Source organism: Balearica regulorum, chromosome 17 (genome assembly GCF_011004875.1).
Source record: "Balearica regulorum gibbericeps isolate bBalReg1 chromosome 17, bBalReg1.pri, whole genome shotgun sequence".
NCBI classification, from domain to species: Eukaryota; Metazoa; Chordata; class Aves; order Gruiformes; family Gruidae; genus Balearica; species Balearica regulorum.
In genome coordinates, this window is record NC_046200.1 from 6,509,670 (window position 1) to 6,533,729 (window position 24,060).

General features: G+C 36.9%; 1 protein-coding gene across 3 annotated transcripts in view; it reads left to right on the top strand.

Moving 5' to 3' along the window:
- ADGRD1 (adhesion G protein-coupled receptor D1) overlaps positions 1–24,060 on the top strand; it is a 158,102-nt gene that overhangs the window by 28,510 nt on the left and 105,532 nt on the right. For all 3 annotated transcript variants that reach the window (XM_075769598.1, XM_010310767.2, XM_075769599.1), the window contains 2 exons: positions 319–394; positions 3,746–3,887. In XM_075769598.1, the coding sequence (XP_075625713.1) occupies positions 319–394; positions 3,746–3,887 (218 nt within the window). The remainder of the gene's footprint in view (positions 1–318; positions 395–3,745; positions 3,888–24,060) is intronic.

Consider the following 24,060-nt stretch of genomic DNA (forward strand, 5'->3'; position numbering starts at 1 on the left):
GTATGTCATGCTAGCCTTTCTAGTGCTATGTGGGGGATTTATAATTGACAACTGATTACTTTAACAACTTTTTTTGGAAGTACAGTTGCACAGGGCAGGCATCCTTCTATTTTATTTTTGATATCTGTCTCCTGTGTCATACTGCAAGATGTTCATACTTTTTTACTTAAAAGAATAATTGGAAATCTGCTAAAGCAAAGATATAAAAATCTACAGAAGTCAAGGCTCTTAATTAACATGGAGTTTCAGGTCTAGGAGAGAAGTGTCTCTTGCTTACAAATGTTGCTCTTAGGAATAACCCCTATTCCTTTTTCACAGCTTGGATTACCATTGTTGGCCTGCTTTACCATAACATGCATTACTTCTTTCATAATATCAACCCTATGGATACCAAGTAAGTATCTGGGACCTCTCATGCTGTAACAGTGTGTTTATTACCTTAGTGATATACCTTTATAACAGTCATGTCATTATCAAGTGTAAATAAATTACGAGCCATAATCCTGATTCTGCAATATTGAGGACACGTAGTCATTAACTAGAGAGAGATTAAAGCTTACATTAGATGTTTTACTTTATGTTGTAGTAAAATAGATTCCCATAGCGACGTGTTTGTCTGTCTTTGTCTTCTTCCATTCATCATATCTGGTATTAGAATTTCATCATTTTAATCTGTCTCATAAAAGGAAATTACATCTTTTCTCCTGACACATATAAAGATAAAGCTTGCACTTAAATGAAACAAGAAAGAAAACATAACATCCCTCTTTAGATAAAATCTGAATCCTAATCCTAGAAACCCGTAAGGTAATTTTACAACAGGAGACCAGGCAATGTTTAAAAGACCTTTTGTTTTACATGCTGTATCAATGAAATCATTAGTAGATAAGATAAAGTAAATGCAGAGCTGTATACCGCTTGGCAATGCAGTTCCCCAGGGAATTTTGCGAGGCCATTCATGTAAATCATTACACTTTCCTTTTAAGCTAGGATGACTTTATGTTTTTATTTGATCTACACTGGGATACATGGATTAGTTTATACTTTTTAGTCTTTTCCAATCTGTGACTTCTCGGTGCGTTATTTATGACAGCAGAAGGAAAGATGCAGCATCTCAGCTATCATAAATGTCAAAGATTACTTCACTTTCTTTACATACAGCTGCACGGAAGGTCATGATTACGGAAACTCATTTGTGAACTTCAGGGTAAAAAAATCCTGACATATGACCAGACTGATCACACTGAGATAATCACACAGCTATTACTAAATACCGTTTTTAAATCAAGTAGCAAGTTGTACTGTTGTTTACCTTAGTCTGCCTCAAAAAAAACCAAAAAGGGCACTTAGCAGGTGGCTGTAAAGGAAACATGTCATTAATGCGCTATATTTCTTACCAACATGAAGAAATAGAGACAATAATTTATGATAGTTTGTTTTTCAAACAGGAGGATCAGTGCAATTTATTAAGATAATAAACTATAATCTCAACTTCTCAAAGAAAGAGAATTAACGAGTCTTGACTTAGGTCAAAGTTTAGCAAACACAAGATGATTAAAGATGCTAAAACACTGTATTCTAATGCTTTGTCATAGAGTTAGATATAGTAAAATAAAACAGTTATGTCATCTTTGTGTACATTCTCTGAATTTTGGGGAATAGGACAACCTGGAGACCCATTCCTGTTCTACTGAGTTGTATGTATCTTTTATCACTCATTTTTGAGAAGGAAGGATCTGGCCCTGTTGCAGTGTTACATGGAAGCACAGACACTGGAGAAGAAACATCTCCTAGATTTCTATAACTAATCCAAACTACTTGAACTCTTTGCTGTATGTAATGCACTACAGAATCACGTCTATAAAATTCTAGATGCGGATCTGTCCAAAACAACATCTAAAAAACTAGTAATACAGGGAATCACACCCCAGATATTAAAAAAGTGATTTAAAAATAAGTGTGCAATTCTCTCTTGCTTGGTTTTCTTTTTTCGTGTTGTACTTTAACTTTTTTGCTTACATTTCATTAGAGTAACCACGTTTTCCTAGAGTAGTTTGTTTTAATGACTTTCCTTTATATTCCTGCTAGCACTGGGCTACTTGAACACCTGTAATTTGAAGCCTGTCCATTTTCTTCTTAAGGCCAATTTTTTTTCTTTTGTGGTGGAAAGTTAAAACCAAAACTTTGGGAGCTTTTGTGCTGCACAGACAGATGACTTCTATTTTCAGACAATATAAATAGCAGTTTCTAAGGGGAGTCAGTTTTGATTCTTTACAAAAAAACAATTGAACAATAAAAAAAAAAAAGGTTTTGAGCCCACTTCTGCTCCTGCTCAGATACAGTTTGTGAAAATCTGTAGTAATTCCACTGAAAGTAATCAGCTGACAGACTCACTTCCAACTGACATCCAGGGCCACAGTGAGGAAAGGCTTGCATGTGCAAGTAAGAAACACAGAAATACTGTTTCTCATTTGTGCTGAAGTTTTTTCATGCTTCAAAATTCATCTAGCTCTCTAAAGTTAAAAAGGCAGATAATGGGTGTGGAAAAAAAAGTCCACCCTGTTAATCTGCATAGGAGAAATCTCAAAATGTCCAATAGTGGTCTTAATGGTGTGAGTCCTTCTCTAAACTTAAACTTTTCGTATCAACGTAGCAAATTCTGCCCTCAGATGAACAAATTCAATTCAAGTCCTGGTTACTGGGAGCAGAAGTAATCTCTGATACTGATGGGTTTTTGTGGTCAGAACTAAGGACTGGTGCTTAGGGTTGTGCTTAATGAATTCTGTTTTATTTGACCTTACTGAATGAAGTTATTTTAATGTCTGGTAACTTTTTTTTTCTGAAAGAAAAACAAGAAACCATTGCAAACAGGTGGCAGATGTAAATAAGACATATTTTTAATGTGCTTTGTAAACCGCTTCTTTCCAGTGCTGTGCTATGTTTGGAAACCCATGCTGATGGTTAATTCACCATGGCTCATATTTCTCATAGTAAATACTTATTCATTCACATACTGAAGAGGTGGATGACAGAGACCATTTTACTCCTGCACGGTTTGTTACTGATAGTGTAAAAAATTTTACCCTACAGGCAAATGGATCTTAGTTACTCCCAAATGTGCAAAAATGTCAAAGTCATAAGTTGTAGCTGAAAGCAGAAATAAAAGGGTTCTTATGTACTGAAAAATTACTCCAGCTTAGAAAGATAGTAGTACCTGGACAAATCAGATGTTTAGTAAGGTTCAACTGTTTATATTGTGACCTGAGGTACTCTCTAGCAAACCTAACTGGATGTAATCAATTTTTCAAAGTAAAGCTATAAATTACTTCTAAATATATTCCTACCTGTGTGTTTATATGCATTATATATGTGTCTTATTAATATGTATGTTTAATTAGACAGTCTGAAACCTCTGCAAGTTTTCTCCTTACTTAGACTGCTTTTCGTAGGTTAGATCCCTTACTTTGTAGGTTTCTAATTATGTAAAGCATTTTCAGCAAGGCTTGTAAACCTTTGCAAAAGAGCAGCAGAATGAAGGTATATTTCTGATATCAAGTCCCCTAATGTCTAAAGCTGTTCCCTATGCTTTGTTGCTTCTAGTCCTGTAGGATCTTTTGGGGCCAGATCTTGCCCCCCATAGAAGTTCATTATTTTGAATGGAAAAAGAAGGTTCTATGTTCCTGTTGTTGTGGATGAACTAAAAAAAGTTATTGTTCTACTTACTTAATATTTGTTTCTTTCCAAGGATTGCTGAAGCTGCTGCCTACAAAGGTTGTATGATCTCAGCAACCAGTGATCTTATCTCCGTAAAAGTGGAACCTCTACCTAAGTTGTCCCACAATCTGTCAGGATCTCCTCTGATTACCATCCAGCTCACCCACAAACTGGTAAGTGAAATGGAAACTACGAGTTTAGACTGTCATCAGGGCTGTTGAAAATGTTGGTGTCTGTGATGACTTCTTTGTATTTCTCTTGTAATTTTTGTAGCATTTTTAGCAGCAATTCAGATGGTGTTTGTGACTACAATATTATGTTTTTCCAGCCATAACGCTTCAATGACTTCTGTTTCCATCACTGCAAAAGGCTGATTAGTGCACATGTTGAAAAAGGTGAAGTGACAAGTATAGCTTTAGGCTTTTCTGTATATTGTTCTATGGACGTGTTTGTGCTATCTACAATAGGATGGTATGAATCACTGCTCTCTCATTAGAGCTGCCAAAAACAATAATGCACTTATGGTTTTTGCTTTTGGTCCTAATCCACATTGAGATAACTGAGGTGTTTTGAATGTTCTCATGAACAAACCCAGAGAAAGAACTCCTCCAAGGGCAAATCCAAGTATGATGGGCAGAGCATCTCCTGGGATAGGAGTGGAGCAGGTTCAAATCCCTGTTGTGGTGTGAACTGCCTTTTCTAGAGAGCATTCTGAATCTGAGAAAGAGACAAGAAATATGAGAAACTGAGAAAACTTGGAGACAAGTTTTAATCAAACTGATCAATTTTGGTAAGACATTTCAATTTCACCAAATTACCATATTCCAGCAAGGAACTGGAAAAATAGCTGGGTTTGTTTGCTCTTGGAGAAAAAGGCATCTCTCTATCTTGTCAGTGGAATGGAGAATAGTTGAGTTCAAACTCTGAGGTGCTGACATGGGACACCTATGACCCACTTAGAGCATTGCATGGAAACGGAAAAGAAAGATTTACATTCTTAAATGTTTCCTAGAAAACATCTTTTAGATGTTCTTCTGAATATTTTATCATATTTTTCTTTCAATGGCTGTTTTCAAGCCAGATTTTCTTCATACTCTTGGGCTTCTGATAAAGATGCAGTAGGCTACGGAAGACAAATATATGAAAAAACCCTGAGGCATAGAAATGACAAGTGTTGTTTTGCTGACAGTTTTTTCAAACTAAGGACTCTCCTGAATGTCCCTAGTGGCCTCTTAGAGGCAGGCACTTGCAAAGCGAAGACTGTATTTTGTGTAGATCGTTTATAAAATGTACCTTATTCAGGTACCTCCTCATGTCTTAATATGATGATTTCCTAGCAGGCTGTTAAACAAACCCGTGTGGTTTTTTTTCTTTATGCCTGTTGGCTTTCACTGTGAAGATCACTGGGATCTTGGTTTACAGACAGAAATTTTACATTTGTAATCCATCTCTTTCTCTGCTGTTTTAGTCAGCAGAATCCATGAGAATGTGGTATGAACATCTGTCTAACGTATCCTCTGTCTAACAGATTCAGGTTAATGGGGAGTTTCAGTCTCTACCTAAAGTATTGTGTGCTTTATATTGTGCATTAGAGAAGTGACTGTTTTCTTATACAGAGCCTTATTGCTAATTGGCAATGCATTCATAGGCAGCCATCTATTATCTACCACAATATTGCTACAGTTAATATTTAAGTTTGAGTCTGGCTTTTTTTCGGTTGATCTGATTTAGTTACAGCTACTCCAATGGAGTCTACTGGATTTCACAAGTGTAAAAATGAGAGGAGTGAAAGAAGAATATGGTTTCTTGTACTGATTGTAGTGATGCTTGGCACGGCTTAATATGTTTCTTCTAGTGTGTATAGGAAAAATGCCAATCCTTGAGCAACAGAAAACAAAAGGGAGTAAAATAAAACATATCTATTTTAGGAAATAGTTACAAAGAGAACATCTGTGAACTGTATATCACCTCTTGAACCAAAACTTCACAAAGCATTTATCATTCCACAGCCTGACTCTCTGTTAGTTAAATCTTCTTAGGCAAGGGTTCTCTGGGTTTCTCTGAAATTGTCTGCATTTTTTATGTAGCTTTTAGGAGCTTGTGAGATGATTAAATTTCTCTTTCTTTTTGAAACATAAGGCAATACAAACTGATGCTAATATTTAATCAATTAGGTAGGAATGCAGAGCATACTTATAAATGACATGTTAATGCTTCCTTTTCTAGAGAGCACCAAGGGGTAGAGGGCACAGTGCACAGAAGAGATGGTACCCAGTCTGGGGGACAGGCTGGAGGCTAAACTGGTGCTGTGGAGCTGAGAAGTTACCTCATAGTTAATACATACACTGTTAATTTCATGAGTACAAGGACTAGGGAGACTAGACTATAGGTTCACCTCCACCAGAGAGGACATCAGTAACTACAACCATTAGGTCTTGATGTTCAGGCTTGCACTCAGGCTAGATTCTCAGAGGACCAGTATTACTCAGCAACATTCTTTCCACAAAAAGAGCAGGCAGAAAACTTTCTGGTCAAGCTTCCATTAGTGAAAAATGGTTTTCTAACTTAAAATAGAAATTTTCTTGAATCAGGATGAATAACATCCTTTTTTTCCCACTGGATAAAAATATTACTTGTTTAATTCTTTTTAAGAAGTAAAGATTCCCTGTGGATAGGATCGACATGTACGTTGTAGTGTTATTCTTGTCTTAAACTGTTGTTAGAATAGTGACAATTATTTTGTTGCACAATCCCTGAAACAGGTTTTTCTGTTATTCTTTTATTGTATGAAAACATTAACAGCTTTAGAATGGTTATTTTGCAAGGAGACTTCATCAAGGATTTAAAATTAACTTCTTTGCATAAGAACATGAAGTGATTAAGTCTTTCATTCTTTCTGCTGTTCTTAGGAATGCTTATCCACTCTTTGTACCCACAATGTTCACTTCTATAACACAATGACATAGCTAGAGGAGAAAAGCAATTCTCCTTTTCCTTCTCTGTAGATATAAGGTAGTTTTTCCTGTGATATTTAGGGATCATCGAGGGCTGTTGTGCTTGAAACTTTTTACATATTGGAGAATTACATTCATGGGTCTTTTTAATGACTATCCCTTCTTTCACATTGCTTAGAATACAAGATGAAGATGAGAGAGAACCAGTAGTACTTTGTGATACTGGAGACTCAGATCTATTGTTGTCACTCTAAGATGTTTTATTGATAATGGGACTTTAAATCTCATTAAATATTTTGCACTGTTGATTCAGTGTTTGTCATAAGTGTTTGTCTTGAGAGTCAACATACACCTGCACAAAGAATGAAAAGAGCTTGTTTATGTATACATATTGTTTTCTTTCTATGGCTCATCTGAAAAACTATTAGACAAAGGCTGTGATGCAAGAAAATTATGTTCATTGATAGCTAGTATTGCCTGTAATTGCAGCATATTCAGTATGAACACACTTTTTCCTCTAAACTTACCCATTTTCTTGATATACGTGCTGATTGGGTCAGGTTGGAGTATGTGGTAGTAGTCTGTTGTTCTAGAGACTGAAACAATTCTAGCCCATCAAGGAGGACTGGAGTGAGAATAAGGGAAATAGTAAAAGGATCAACAGCAATAACGATTGCTCATCTCTAGCCAATATGTATTGTGGCTGAAAATGTGACTGCACGGTACTTATGGGAACCCCTGATGAACTTAAACGAAAAGAATAGGCTATGTTCCTACTGGATAGCTACTCACATCAAACTCACTGTTACCGCTTAGCGCATATGCATTGGTAATTTTAATAGCAAGTCCAAAGACCAAAACAGTAAAGATACAGTAAGGAGCATCCTTAGTGGAACTACCCTGAGGCATATCACTTTGGCTTTAGTATTGAATGAACATAAAAAAATTTGAATATGGGCTTGTATTAAGGTGCTAAACTTTGCAAAATGTCTAGGATTTCTTTGGAAAAGCTTTAGATTACATTCCCAACATCTTGGTCAAAGAAGGTTTACAAAAATTCACATGTTGGACATATGTCTTCAGACAGACATTGTTCTTCATAACTGTTAAGATGTCAAATTCTATTAAATATGCATTTTTTGAATTATTTCTTTACAATAGGTTACAGTATTTATTCTAATATAAACATTTCTCTTTGTCAGCAAAATTTTTTCTGAACTAAGCCCTTTAAAAGACAAAATTTGATACACTAATTTACACAAGCTAGTTGTTATTCAGGAACGTTTCAGTGAAAGGCAGACATCTTATGACTGATTTTAAAACTGATGATGCTCTGCTCTTCAGCAACTTGGATGAACTACTGTGTCCAGCAAAAAAATAACAGAAATCAACTAACACCTTTGGGGTGTGTGGGATGATGCGAAGACTGATGGTAGTTTGCAGCTGTGAAGAAGGCATAATCTCGACCTGTCCAGATGTTTTGTAATGAAGCAACAGTATATTTTGTAAAATGATTATCTTCAAAAAATTTCTGTTTCTGGCAAGATGTTTTTCATAGCAGGAGCAATTAGAAAAGAACTAACATTTCATTATACGATCCAAGAAATTACAGCACAGGGTAGAAATTCAGAAGAGATGAACGTCAAGCCTGAAATGTATACATAACATGCTCTGGCAAGTGTCAGAAGAGGCAACAGAGGGAGAAATGGTGTAAAACTGCACCGATGTTTTGTAAAATCCGTATGGCTGTGTAGCATAGACCTTGATCTTTGACCACTCTCAAGTCACTTTTCAACGCTCTCTCGGAAACAAAGTAGCTGTAAATTCTTGTCTTTCCTGACAAGGCAGCTGACCATCTTTCAGCACATAGAAATACCAGCTTGGTGTAAATCCAGGCACATTTGGTGCAGAGAGGGTAAAGGTGTGACGAAGGTGATGTGAGACAAAAGGGGAGCTTTCACGCCCTGGATGATGTACCAGAGCACACTGTGCTCACTGCTCTGTTGATCCCTTGCTGTTGACTGGCACTGTAGAGAAAGTTGCCTTACAGCTAGAAGAAGACTTTTCATACGCTAGTTTCAATCACTTTGAGGCTTCTGTAGTTTTTTCCAAGGCTTTATTTTCCCCTCTCCTTTTTGCAGGAGAACATGTGCAGCTGCAGTTTTGGAGAATTATAAACTCCTGATTGTTACACCCTCTGTGAGAGGGCCTCACATGAAGATTAGATGCGAATTGGGAATTCTTAATGTAGCTGGCTTTCCCCCAAATATATTTAATACAAATGTCATTTTAAAGATTTGTTTGATTCTGGGGAAAAAAATGTGTCTTACTAAGATACTGCCAAGTTAGGACTAATTTAGCATTGTTTCATCTTATTCCTCCTTTGTTCCATGTGGTTCCTTTTAACAAACGTAGTGCTTGGAGTTGTCTGTCTCACCATGAAGTGTTAATCTTTCCTACCATTTTATTATACTGAATCATTCAAACAGCTGCTGCTCTCCTCATTTTTTGACCAACTCTTCTCTCAATCATTTCTCAGCTTCCGCTGTTTTACTTTCTGCAATGAATGCTTCCCATCAGAACCCCACAGTGACCTGCTTCCTCTATGCTCCTGGCTAGAACGCTTTGTCAATGAAGCTTTATCAGCTTTTCCTGTTAATCCCATCTCATATTCTGTTATGTGACTTTCTTAAATCTCCAGAACCAGCAGTCGTATGAGCGTGTCAGCACTTATTATTGTAAGTGCAGTCTGCACATCTGCAAAGTACTGTCTTGGGGTACTCCTTTGGAGATGGTAAAGTGCAGGGAAAAGATAGACCTCCTCTTTTCTTAACTGTGCTCTCATTATAAAAAAAGTGCTGGTAGTCTTCTTTCAGTTCAGGGAGATAGAGATAAGGTTAAGGAACATTTTCATTGAGCTTTTAATGAGGCAATGAGACTTTTGCCTCTAAATGGTACCTGAACATCATCCTTCTCTGTTGTCTTTTGCCTGACCAGCAGTGTGCTGTATCCCAAGGTTTGTTTAACATCATTACTGATAGGAAAATAAAATAAGAGAAGGACCAGTTCTCATTTGTACACAAATATTAATGCTACCATGAGAGAGACAAATCAATGTGGAGCCAATTTATTTTTATGGCAAGGTAAGTGTTGACTAATTTATATATTGATCGAGGAAAAATAATGACTTTTGCCCACATCTGCAGAACAAAGGTATAATTTTTCACTGGATGGACTTTGCCAGAAAAACCTGAATAAAATACAATTAAAATTGTGACTCTTACAGAGTGTACCACAATTAAGGCAAAAGAAAAAATAATAATAAAGCTTGTAATTTAAAAATCAATACAAAGTTCAGCACTTTGTTACACAAGTTAAATCCTTGCTATAAAGAATACAGAAAATCCATTGAGTTCAAATGAGAAATGAACAGAGTTGCAGCTAATTTTCTTGCTTCTGGGCAACCTTAAAATACCAATAGAAATTATGATGATATACAGCATCTCTTAACAATACAGCAATAGTTCTGTATTGTTAATGTTATTAACAGAAACATCCTAGGACTTATTTTCTCATAGGAATCCATTCTAAAAGCCTCGAAAGATGCAATAACAAAAAATATAGATTTTTATTAAGCACATTGAAGATTGCCTGTTGTAAGAATCAGGATTGCATAGTAATAAGCTGTAATTCATAGAAGGTTTCATTTCCATGTCAGAACAGACTTAAATCTTTGGAGGCACAATACTTTCCATGTGTTATCACTCATTTGTCGTGAAACAAGGCCTCGATGCTTCTTTATAAATGAGTCCTTTGCCTCAGAGATGGATATTGCAACAGGACTGAGGGCATCATGAAGTGATTGAATGTTTTTGGAAGTATACAAGTTTGCTTTCAATTTTAAGTTTAGTTGCTGACTCGTATTCTTTGGATATGTGGGTAGTTTTATATGCCAGCTTCCACTTAGTATCTCTAAAATTACTTCTTGCCTAAAGAAAATAACCACTTGTGACTGGAACCAAGTGTTATCAATCTACAGCAAAAAGCATCTGTTTTTTCTCTTTCAAATTTCTGCTTGCGAGTGACAGTGCAGTAGCAGTTGGAGGTCAGTCAATACCAAGCAATAAACTTTGAAAAATCTTGCTGACTTATAAACCCAGAACTGAATTCCACAGTTATCCTATTTTACAGAACTCTGGCATCTTGTGCTACTTCACTCTCTGCCTTTGATTGAACACTTGTCACAGGAGGAGAAGAGAAAATCATGGGTTTATATTTGACATGATCAAATCTGGTCCAGTGAGGTAGAGTTCTGTCCTAGCCATGAGCACAATTTTTAAATTCAATTTGTTTCCCCTTAAGTTCCTCATCAGTGACTACATCCTCAAAGCATCCTTGCATGTGGTGATGGCTTATTGCAGGAGTTCCAGCTAGTTGTGCTACATTTAATGAACTGACAGAGTTTCTTCTATAAAACATTGTATTTCTCTGCACAATTTTAGTAGATATATATACATATTTAAATGTTGAGAAAAAACTTATGGCAGAGCTGAAGTGGCCAACATTCAGATGTTAATAATTTTGGTGTTTAAAATTATAAACAGAAAAGTAAGAATAACATACCATCAGTCCCTAATCCCCACTATGAGCATGGGTCCTGTAAAATCCATCTTGAGATCAAGCTGTTTGGAGTGCCAGAAGTGAACTGTAGCATTTGAAATAGCAAAAAGCTGTAGACTTAGATTCAAAATGCCCAAATTATTATTATTTTTTTTTAAAAGGTCAGAAATAGTTTTGCTGATTGAGAATTTCAGATTCACTGGAGTGTCAGGCACTTTGAGTATGTTTTCAAAACTGTTTTGTAAAGATACATGTTAAATATAAAGGGCAAAATTCTGATTTAATTGCAATGTATGGTAGAACTGCTGCCTCCCATGGGGCCAAGCTTTCAATCCTCACTCTGACGTTGAGCTACTGTTGCTTTCAGACTGGTACAACTCTATTCTTTGTTATACATAACAATTTGAAGAAAAAACAGAATCAAGTCCAAAGACTAAAAATGTGAAGATTTGTTTCGGACAGTTTGTCTGTTGTTTGTACTGGCAGCCAGTGTTTTTTAGTGAGCAGAAATCTAATGCTTTGCTATATCTCAATTAGTTACTCTTTGAATAATCCATGTAAAAGCAAAAAGAGAAAGTACTTTTTGCATCCTCTGGAACCATAGGCTTACCTCTGGGCAGGTTCAACTCAGTTTGTCTTCCAAATCAACATGAATAGGTTCCAGATAAGTTACTGTGGTGGAGGGAAGTTTAAGAAAGATGATCTTGTCAACTGTTAGTTTGATCCTTCAGATCAAACCCTCAGCTGCATCACATTGTATATCGTCTGGGTTCATGCTGGAAGCCTTACACTGACAAGATTTTCAGACCTAGATTTTCCTAAGCTACTTATGTGAGAACACAGTAAAAAAATAAGATATGTCAAGAATCAAATCAGAGTAGACCATGTTCCTAAGTGCTTAAGCCAGTTTTCTGTCTCTAACATCTTACGTGTACCTCTGAGAGGCAGAATTGCCATGATACTACTTGTTGCACAGGATGAGTCCGAGCAGTTAAATGGGCCTATATTTATGAGGAATACAGTGAAGGCGCTCTGTACAAATCATTTCTGAAAATGTAAAGTTCTGTCAGCACGTATATTAAGTAAATAAGTAGTCGTCCACTACAAAAATTCTCACTAGTTATTTCAGCTGAGGTACCACCTGCAACCCCCTATATTTAATCTAATTTATTTTTATTGTTTTCAGTAGTATGGGATGTGAATAACCTGTTCTACATTCTCCTTGAGTTAATTTGGTGTAACAGTTGCTAGGTTTTTTGCAGCAGTGGTGACCTCAGAATGTTAGCACTAAGTATTGATGGAGCTGGGCTACATTTATTAAGTGCATGTAGTTTGAACTTTGCTCGTGCTTTTTTGCCTTTTAGATTGTGGGTTTACGTTTGTCACTTGCCAATCCAAGACATTATCACCTGGTTGTATTCAAGTTCCTAGACTTCTGGCATGTCTGCCTATGTCTTTGTGAAATATCTTAAGCTTGCAGGAATGATTTATATGGCATGAATGACCGATATTTAAATGCATATAAACAAATGATGCTTCACTCATAAAATGGTAAATATACTAAATCTATTTTTGTCTTCCTGATTTATGTTCTGCTGCCTTGGAAATATATGCAAAAATGTACTGAAAATAAGGCTAACTGTTGTGAAGATGGAACGTGTTTTGAAAAGAATAGGGTCTTCTGTGCATACTGTGGTTTAGAACATTGCTGTGGAAAGGCTATAGGCTATTTTTATTTTTAATCCATTGAATCACTTTTTTTTGTGTGTGTGCATGTCCAAAAGATCACAAGCTCTAGAAGCATATGGATGGTAACAGGAAATTTATTCATTTGGATGTACTCCTAAATCATAGGATATTTAAGTGTTTTGAACATGAAGATCCTCTATGCTGGCTTGCAGTTAAGAGGGATCTGACTAGGAATTTTTGAAAGTTGCATATTGGCATGTTACACACATTAATGTTTAATTCAAGGGAGTTTAATATGGTTTTGTGGAACTGAAAAAGCTTAGTTTGTGATAATGAGGATTGAAAAGTTGTCTTCAGCTATGTTCTGATGATGAAGTAGTAGTGGGCAGTTTCTAAATGGAATGAATTCATAGTTAGGAAGAGGAGGATTTGAAAACTCTACAAGTCCACTTGATGCAAATTGATCCCCCCCCCCTTAAATATTCACAATTTCTGCAGGAAAATGCTGTGAATATTGCCTTGGACCACTGAGTGGGAAAACTAGAACATGATTCACATTCAGACTGGAGTCCTCACAGCTATAATAGAAAAGTGGGGAAGGTTGAGGGAGAAACAGCAGTTATACAGTCGAATGGAGGCAAAAATTGTCTGCTGTTGGTGATTAGCAGCATTAGTACAGAAATAATTGCACAGCTTTTGGAATGAATTCTACGTCCTTTTTTTTTTTCATGCTCCTGAGCTGTTGCATTTAACCAGCAACAGAAAAACAAGGCACCTGCTCAGCAGTGGTGGGTGTGATCTGCCTTTGCCTTCCCACAGTGGCATTTCTTTTAAAGCAAAACCAAAGTCACCTGATACTGCGCTGTGGCTGTGACAGTACTTATTACAAGGCAGCATTATGGCTAAGTACAGGCTGTGTTACAGTAACATCACCAATCTGAAACAATGCTTGTATTTAGTTCACGCAACATAAATAAAAACTTTGGCTTAGAAACCAGTGTTAATTTTAGCTCAGAAATGGCAGAGGAGTCATACTTTAGAGAAATCTGCGGATGGTAAATTTCTGGTTTTGTTTGCTTCCCTCCTCACTGCTTGTTACACGAGGCATTTTAACTCCACTCCCTCTGCTTTGCAAGAGAGCTGGGAGATAATATTAACTGCTAGTAATAGAAACTTGGAGTTGTTGTTCTCACAGGAAATGTGCAGCTGCTAAGGAGGGATTTTCCCTTTTTTTGTCTTAAAAAAAAAAAAAAAAGGTAGAGTCCTTCCCAATTTAAGAAGCTAACACAAGCTAGGTCAGCAACAAGATTCCTATCGGGACAGGGACAGCCAAGAGGAACTGCATTTCAGTGACTCACCCTGAAGCTAGCTCTGCATACCTTCCTCCTCTGCAGTGACTCACAATAAATTTCAGTAATCTTGATCTGTTCAAGCTATCATTTAATGACTAACATATGCTTTGAAGGGGAAAGTATATTCTAGATGAAGGCAGGGCTTATACGTTCACACTTTTAGTATTCCAACCAGAGCATCACAGTTTAGGAGAGAGAGCAAAGAATGTAGTGACATGTTTTACAGGGGTTATTCATGTGATTTGAATCAAGCACATTGCTAAGTGTTTTGCTAAAGTTGGGTATTAGTGCTAAACAAGGAGAGATAGAAAATGTGAAAATCATAAATCCTATGATCAAATAAAATAGAAATTTAATTACTTTGCAGTAAACAAAAGTTGGATAATTTTAAAGTTCTATTTCAGAATATTAATAGTTCTTTTCTTAAAAAATTCCTTACATTCTTATTTTTAATGTCTTTCTTTTCCCCAGGTTTTTAACTTTCTAAGTGCTTTTTTCTTTGAGAATTATCTTCTGCTGATTATTTGATTTTGATCTTTTATTTGTTGTTCTAGGGTTGAGCCCAGAGATGTTTCATGCTTATAACTAATGCAGAGGGCTATATAATATGCTTTATATAAAGATCAGTTTGGAATCATAGAATCACAGAATGGTTTGGGTTGGAGGGGACCTCAAACATCATCTAGTTCCAACCCTCCTGCCATGGCCAGGGACACCCTCCACTAGGCCTGGTTACTTGATCCTTATGCAGATAAGTGTAGAAAGTAATGTCTCAGAGGCACAGATATTTTTAGTAAAAAAAGCTATTGGTTTATTTCAGAAAAAGAAATAGATAAGTGTTTCCAATATTGGTTAAAATAAATTCTCAGGTTTAGTTAGAGCAAGTCTAATCTGGCCAACTGGTAATTTTTTTTTTAGCTTGCCATATCAGTATCTATATATATATATCCTAATTTACTCATCTTATAGCCTGCTATTTATATATTTATATCTATGCCTAATGTTAATATTAAACTCCATATTGCTGAAAAATAGGCAAGAGCTGGAGTGCTGTGCCGAATAATGTGGGGCTTTAAGCCTGAGTATTTTGGTAGAAGGAAGATATAGTGCTTCCATCCTAGAATTAAACCGCTCTTTGTATTTATGTTATATATGGTGCGCTGTAGGAAGAGCTTACTGGGTTAAGCTGATGAAATGTACTTTGACAGATCATGTAAGGATGTAGAGTGGAATTAATCCCTAGATACACAGTTTATCATCTAGTGAAAAATGTCTAGTCACTACCTTTTAGTCCAGTGTAAGTCATTAAACTTCATTATTTTGGATTCATGCTAACCAGAGAGCTGTGAAATAAATTAATTCTGTACAGTATGACTAAATCTTTGTTCAGTGTAATGATGTAACAACTGGTGATATTATCAAAAGTTTGGAGATTCTACTGTGAGCTACCTCAGGAGTCCCACTCTGTATAAATAGGAGGAAGAGGAGAGGTTGTGTAAAGCACCAGAGCGCCTTTTCTCCGTGCATTGGAGAGATGATGACATACATTATAGGTTGGTACAAAAAGCCTCGATAAGATCGAACATTTTTCCCATGCACAGTGGACACTTTCCTTTCATATTCTCTCTGTGGGTCTAAGGTAGAGAATGTATGAACTGAATGCTCAAGGAGATTTCTAATTAATAAAGTTACAAGGGGGGAAAAAGTACCCTGTGGCAATTAAGAAATGGATTGGTCCATGGTAGGCTGTGGGTGAATTATGCTGCTCTTTGGCAACAATTTTTGCAATAGACTTTTTATTAGTCTAAAGGTATTTTAAATAACTTCAATCATGATAATTTGAGGAGCACTGCTGTCTGTATTTTTCATTCCTTGTTTGTCTGCTGTGATAGTTGATATCAAATACAGCTTGAATAGCCAGGCAAAGAATAAATTTGGAGAAAGCGCCAGACACACCGGGGAATTTGGTTTTCCTGAGTAATGTTTGTAATTATTCAGCTACACTGATGAAATCTTAGTGGTTCCCATTTGTCATTAGGGATGAAAATTCTGCTCTCAACAAGTTGTGGAACTTCAGATTTGGGGGAGAGGGTTTTTTTGTGTGGTTTCATTCCCCCTCTCCCAACCTAAAAATAAATGTTATTGTTTTTTGCGTATGGCAGACAAATGATAATTCTTCTTTTAGGAGTATTACTTAAAGGACTGGACTGATTTTTCTTTGTGAAGAAAGTCAGCCTTGTAATGCAATATCATTAATTATGCACTCCAGCTAATTAAAAAACTAGAACAGTATTGAATTTTTATTCTCATCTCTGATTTCTCAGTTTCACTTTCTATATAATGTTTACGTTGTGATTCACATGAAACTTTTCCCCTAGATTTATGTCAGTGTTAAAGTCCAGATTTCTGTTTATTTCAATACATGATACTGTTGTGATGATCTATTTTCTAGTCCAACAGTCTTGTTTATTCTTGCTCAAACTGGGGAGAAAACATGGTTATAGAAACTGGGTAAACATTTAGTGGGACTGGGTTCTCATATGGAGTCAATCAGCAGGAAGTCACAGAAGTTAATAGAATGATGCAGTTTGTACTAACTGTGAGGGCATCTCCTCCAGGGGAGACATTCTCAGACTCAGCCACAGTGGCCCCAGAGTGTCATTGTACAGCCATCGTACTTCCAAAAACCGCTAAAAATTGCAAAAATGTGAGTACTGCAAACCTGTTGAACACTACCAGTAAAAATGTGTTTCAGACTATTATTGCAGACTGGCATATAAAAGCTTTGAAACTTTAACTCTTAAACTGAAATTGTTTGATGAATGGCAGGAGGTCAAAACGTTCCCTTTCTTGGTCCTGTGAATGCACTGTTGAGTCCTCCTAAAGCGTCACCAAGGAGCTGTGACAGCTTCCCACATTTCTCCTTTGCAAAGCATTTGAGCTTTATGTAAATTCCTTCAAGGAGCAGAAATATTTACATTTAAAATCTGCCAAGAGTTAGACAAAGTGTTAGTGGGGGTAAAAGAGGTGTGGGCGAAGGAAGAAAATCATCCAGGGAATAATTTAATATAACAGAAGAAAATACAGCACAAACACCATTTCTGTTTCAGAGAAACATTACTTTGCTCTTGGGAACAGTTGCCAGTGTGAGACAAATAAGCATAAATTCAGCATCCTCTGTGGGACTGAGTTTTCTTGCAAAGTGGCCAAGTGCTGTCACCTCATTCCCTTCAGAGCTCGGCGTGTTAACTTTTAATCTTTCAGGTCAAAGTGTTTACTAAGTGAGGTTCAGTTAGATGCTCAAGGCCCATTTATTACTGCATTCGTAGCCAAACTGGCGGGAGCATTGAAGGTGTGTACCCATACAGGCTGCATTCGTATGCGTGCTTCTCTGTGCAGTCGTCTACTTGGCATGTGCATGTTTCTGCTTGGAGTTGTTGGAGCAAGCGTGCACAGCTGCAACACTGAGCACAGGTCCGTGCCTGACAATGAAATTCCTGTCCTTAAATCCTAACTAGAGGCATGTAATTTGTCTAGCAGGGAATTTTCTGCTTTATTTTCTTTTGAAGATTTCTCTTTATCATTAAAATGTACAGGAATGAAAAAGCAGCATGGGAACGACCAGTTGAGAGGGGTGAAATGAGATGCTGTGTGGAAATCGTTCAGTATAAAAGTCCTGGACAATGCCCTGAAGGCAGCATGGAAGGAACAAACTCCTTATAAATGTGTTATTAAGCCTGATTATTTAAGAAATGTGTAACCTTACATTTTGTCTAACCACCTTGGAGTACATGATGTCACTTTAAATCATGTATTTCTCAGCTAACCACACAAACATCAAATCCAAGTATATCCTGTGAACATCAAACCTGATGGAATGATAGAAATATTTCCAGTAAAATTTATAAAAAGAATTGCAGTAACTGACTGCTTTATTGTGGTAAAATCTGTACCCAAGGGAACAAAAGCACAACTTCAGTATATAGTATATTTTTTTGTATTTACTTCTTCTGGCATAATCTGCAGACTGATTAGATTTTACTTCCCTCAACTTGAATATTTTGTATATCCCAGAACTAGATTTCCATATTTTAACTCATTCTTTGGCTTTCTCTTGAGGAAAGTTAGAGCTCAGTAAATATTAAAAAAAAAGCACCATAAATATTCTTTCACTTAAGAAAAAAAAAAATAATTTAAAGTTTGCTTCATGGAACTATCAACTAGCCAGCAGAAAATAAATGTACTGGCAAGAATATTTAGCAGAGCAGCAAATCTTAAGTGGCTTCTAAAGACTGTTCCTGGAAGGCAGACTCCAAAAAGCCAGATTTCAAACTGTGGCTCTTAAGTTAAAATCATGCTGCTTCAGTGAGGAAAGAAAGAATAATCTGTGACTTTGGGGATCATCAAAGGTACTGGAGTCTTGAAGTTTACATGTTGTCAAAAATGCTCAGAATAGATGTATATTCTGAAACCCCATACAGTAAAAAAACCCAGAAAACTCAGCCAAATCCTGAATATAAAAAGAAAGAGCTACTGGGCAACTTGCTCATTGCTTCTTTGAAAGTCTATGAAACAACCCAAATCAGTTCTCTTTTTATGTCTTGAGATCAAAGGCGGTGGCTGACCAAGCCATGATTCTCTTATGCTGTTTGGACCTTACGCTGCCAGCCCGCAACCTCATGTTTTAGTGGAACAGAGTCCGTGGAGAGTCCTTATCCTATCTAAGAAGACCTAACAAGATTTTATCCTTTAATGTTAGAAAGATATTATTTATATGATAATGATCTTAACTAATGCATAAGTATTTTTTTAAAGCAGAGGTACAATGTATTACAGAAAAACAACTTTTCTGGTAACCACATTTATCTAAACTAAATGTAACATCTTCAAGTTGCACAGTAAGCACAAATGCTGAATTTTGCATTTCTTGCAAGCTGTGACATTTTTTCCGTGGTAACTACTATTTCTTGATGCTTTTGTACACATTTGCCTGACTCTGTCTTCACTAATGACATGTCAACACACACACCCCCCTCGAGATTTACTGGGTTAAATATAGTGATCAGTTGTATAAAGGCAATTAATGGAATGACTCTGTACCAGCCCTACTTCTAAAAGGGCTGCTTTTTGCTTACACTTTCTTGCTGCACATATTTCATCCCTGTCTTTGCTGGTATGCAAGTCTTGTAGAACATAATTTTATTACTTGATATCTAAGCTTCTATGTCTTTCTCATCATATTTTCTTTCAGATCATCAGGAAATTTTACTTTATTTTCTTTTACTTTCATGCCACAGCTTTTTCAGACTGACTTTTGCAGCGCACATATTAATGCTAGCAAAGAGCTAGCTTCTGAATTGTAGAATATTAAGCCAAAATGTTAGAGGTGTATTTGCTGCTCTTCACACTAAATGAAGAGTAGACAAAACTCTTACTGGACCTTCCAAGGGTCAAGAGACAGGAAGAACAATCCAATGACTGTTCACTGGCTGCTATTCCAGTGGGTCCCTATAGGAATTCAGAAAATGCATAGGGCTGGATCCGTAAAAGTATTTGGATACCCAGTTACCCTCTATTTGAATGAAGATTGAACCCTGTTTGCATTTGAAGACTTGGGTCAGGGTGTGTTTGAGTAAGACTTTGGTATTTCAACATCCCTATATAATTGACATCCCCATGTTTGCTCACCAGCACAGACTGTCTGTGCAGTCAAGAAGAGATGTTAGTATTCCATGATATGGTCCATCACATGCCAAAGTATTTGTTTAAAATGTATTGGTTGAATTACTCCTATTTATCTCCACTGATATGAAGAGAACCTGGAGTGATAAACATCTAAGCGCCACCCTGTGTGTCTTACTGCAAAGTAAAGCAGATCAGTACTCACAGTGGGAAACATGGCGAGGGGGACAACAGAGATGTGTTCAGGAATTAGAGGGTCCATTTGTGCTTAGTAAAGACTGTACAGATATGGAGATTTGTATTTGTAATGATTAAAGTTTGTATTACTTGCTGAGAAAAACTTACCTCATTTTGGATTTTCTGTAGCATGCAATATTTAATTCAGAGAGAGAGAGAGGAAAAAAAAAATTACGAGGGAAAGGTACTGAAACTATTAAAGTCTTTTATTTTTACCCTCATATTCTTTCTTGCATGACTAAACCAGGTTTTATATGTTTTGATGACACCACAAATGTGACATTTCAGCCCAGAGCTATAGAGCCCTGAAAATAAAAATGTGTCTTGGAACTACTGATGGATCACTGACAAGGCTGGAGCTTCCGAACTAATGGGAAATGATGACAACCCCTGCATACAGATTAATTGTTTCAGTCTGAGCTGCAATCTTTCTCATTTGTCTGACAGTATTCTTTATATGACATGGTCTCATAGCACGGGGTTTCTGAACGGGAGATAAAGATGTATCATCTAACTGTAGTTTGTGCTAAGTTACAGGATCCAAAATTCGGTGTTACTTCAGTTACATAACGCTTGCTAAATGGATCAGGGCTTGGATGCTGGGTTGTTTGGTTGGTTTTTTTTTCCCCTCAATGTAAAAGACAAGGTAGGAAACAAGGTAGCCTACGCTCTCAGCTGGATTCCACCTTTTGCACTGGGCGAGCCTGGGTTGGCGCAGATCGCGTTTGCCTTAGCTTAACCGTGCACGGTATGTGCCTGCCCGCACCCCTCGGCTCCCTGCAAAGGGGGAAGGAACTGCTCCGTGCAAGCTGCCACCGCCCCGCACTCCTACTGCTGGTTTGTAACAGCTTGCTTGGGAGATGGCTCAAGCACGTTCGGTTTAGGAATACGAGGGACAGTATAGATATCAATATTTTGCATTTTGTACACAATATCTCCTTCTGTCACAGAATGTCTGCCAACTTCAGGAAAACATAGGCTAAAAATAAAGGTAAATTTCAGAGTGCTTATTAAAAAAATATAATTATGTAGCTGAAACATTATGGCCTGATGAGAATCTAATATTTGATATTATCTTATATCTTAAGTATACATGGTTCTTAAGTATATTCAAGTATACTCAATTTACTCCAAGATTGAGAGTATGGCAAAACTAACTGGAGCATTGATATTTATTGATGAGAAAGTGTTACATTGCTGCTCTTATTGCCAGCAAGATAAATGTAATTAAAACACTATCTGCTGCTGCAGTTGTATTATGATCAGTATGTGATACAAAAGCTCTCTACTCTGCCCCTCTCTGCCTTCTGGTTTGGATCCATCCCCGTTGAGGAGGACTATGCTGGGTGACACTAAGGATGAAGGCTGCAAAGGGAGGCAGTTGCCCATGCAGCTCTTTCAGAGCAGAGAACTGGCCCTGGCTGCCATCCTAGCTGGCCCGTAGCTGACTGCAGATCAGTAATTTATACCACAGTGATAATACGTTGTAGTGCCAGTAACTTTTTATAACGCTTATAAAATTCCTTATTCCTGTGGGGAAACATTCTTCTAGTGTGGGCAGTAAAATGATCACTTTCAGATGTCAGTGTGGACTTTTACATTCTATGTTGCCAACTATATATTCAGGTGCCCAGATTTTCTAGGCACCAAGTCAAGGAGTAGTTTGGAGAGGTGGAAGGAGAAGGAATATAGACCCTACCTGGATATCATGTGAGCCAGGAGTCCCCTCCTCTTTCTCACACCTACCACCTACTCCTCTGTCATATCTTGAAAGTCAGATACTAAATGACCATATCAAATGGCCATCACAACCTGCTGTGTTATTTCATTTAAAGTCCCTTTGGTTTATAATTTAATCCTTGCCCTACATTCCTTTGGTATAATCTGTGTAAGTATTTTCCAGGGTTCATTCTGTCCTGCTCGTGCCAGCTACAAAAACTCCAGACTTTAAGAAAATGTTAGCAATGAGGCAGCACCTTCCAACACCGCTGTGCCTGGGGGTGCCAGGCCAGGCTGGGGAAGGAATGCGTTTGATGGAGAGCACTGTGCAATAGAGATGATTTTTCTCCTGAAAACGTTATCACTGGAGGTGAATGTCAAATAAACCAACCACATCTCAAATATCACGTCTGCTTAACTGTTCCAGTTCTGGTTGGATCAGCTAGAGATCAGATTGCCTCCCACAAAAGACACTGGCACTGCTAACCCTTTAATACCCCGTGGTTTTTTTCTGTTTTCTGAATGAACAATAAGTCTTTTGAAAAATTACACACACACCCCCCCACACACACCCACCCACCCCCCGGTGTAACAGAGTAAAAGATATTTTTGAAAACTCCTGCATGGGGGTTGTAGAGGCACTGGAGTCTGCCCGCTCTTAAAATTCCATGGCCAGTCACTGCTTTGAAATTTGCTTATGCTCTCATTTTTATGGTATTTCAAAGGTGTTTGTAAGCTTTTTTCCTAATATTCTGCTAAGTGATTTCCTGTCTTTTCCACCTGAAAAATAAACAATTATAATATTATTACAATAACAGATGGGCTTATTCCTACAATTAAAAACTGCAAAATACAGAAGCAATTTTAGACTGAGAGCTTAGAACTACCTAAATTTAATTTCTTTTACAGAACTAGTACCTTGAAGGGTTATGGCCTTGATTCCAAGATCCAAACAATAACTTCATACCTTCCAATGGGTTTGATCAAAGATGGTGGGTGGGCTGTGATTGACTTCAGAGGATTTGATTAAAGCTGCTATGGATACACAGATTTTGAAACTAATGGAAATAAGATCCATGAAAGAGAATTGCCATCTATATATAAAATATATTAAGGATTATGGAATTAAGAAAGGGGTTTTGCAGTGTCGTTTGAGCCAACCAATACTCAAATAATGCAGCTAGTGTTCCTGGTTTGTTACTATATGTATCAATTCCTTACAGTTAATGTAATTACAGATTACACAGATCTCCCTAGTCGTGTAATGGCTCCTCTCTGTTAATGGCATTTGAAAAAGCAGTGTGTCCTTGTGAAAAACCTTGTAATATACTGTGCTTTGGTTTAATTAAACTTTGAGTAACCTTTATCTTCTGAAAATCATGAATAAGAAAGATATGCATGATGTTTAATTTGAAATAGAGTAATTTTAGCATCATTGTTTAAAGATACATGTACATAATCCTTTACAGGGACAAGTTCTACATCGGTAGTTTGTTGGATTTAATTTTTTTTTTTCCAGACAAAGTATCTACATAAGTATTATCAGACACCAGTTAGCGTGCTTACTTAATTCAAGTTAAGAACAGAAATAGATTGAGGAGTACAGCTCTGGACTGGCTTTATTTTCATTCATAGATATAATATTCCTAGCAAGCCGTTATGTTGGAATTTCTAAGCAATGAAAAACTCGAAAAAGCAGATGAAAACTTGATTTATTAATAAGTCTTCATATTCCAGTACTACTGGCATTAAATTTCTTTTAGACAACAAAAGCAAATTAAAAAAAATGTTTTTTTCTACAGACACTATAGAATGGAACTAATCTCAGGAAACAGCACATCATAAGGCTGTTAAGTTTATTGGACGTGTTCATCATGAATGGCCATTGTGCAGTGGCAGTCACTCAAATGTAAATTAAAACCAGATCTTCTGAAAGAAGTGCCTTGCCTAAAATACAGCGTGAACAGAAACAAGATGCTTTTTTAAAAGCAGTGAATATCCCAAAAGGAATAACGTAGGAATGTACTTCAACATGTCAAAAATTTCCTGAAGTTGGGAGTACTGTGTTTAACATTTGTGGATGGAAAATACAG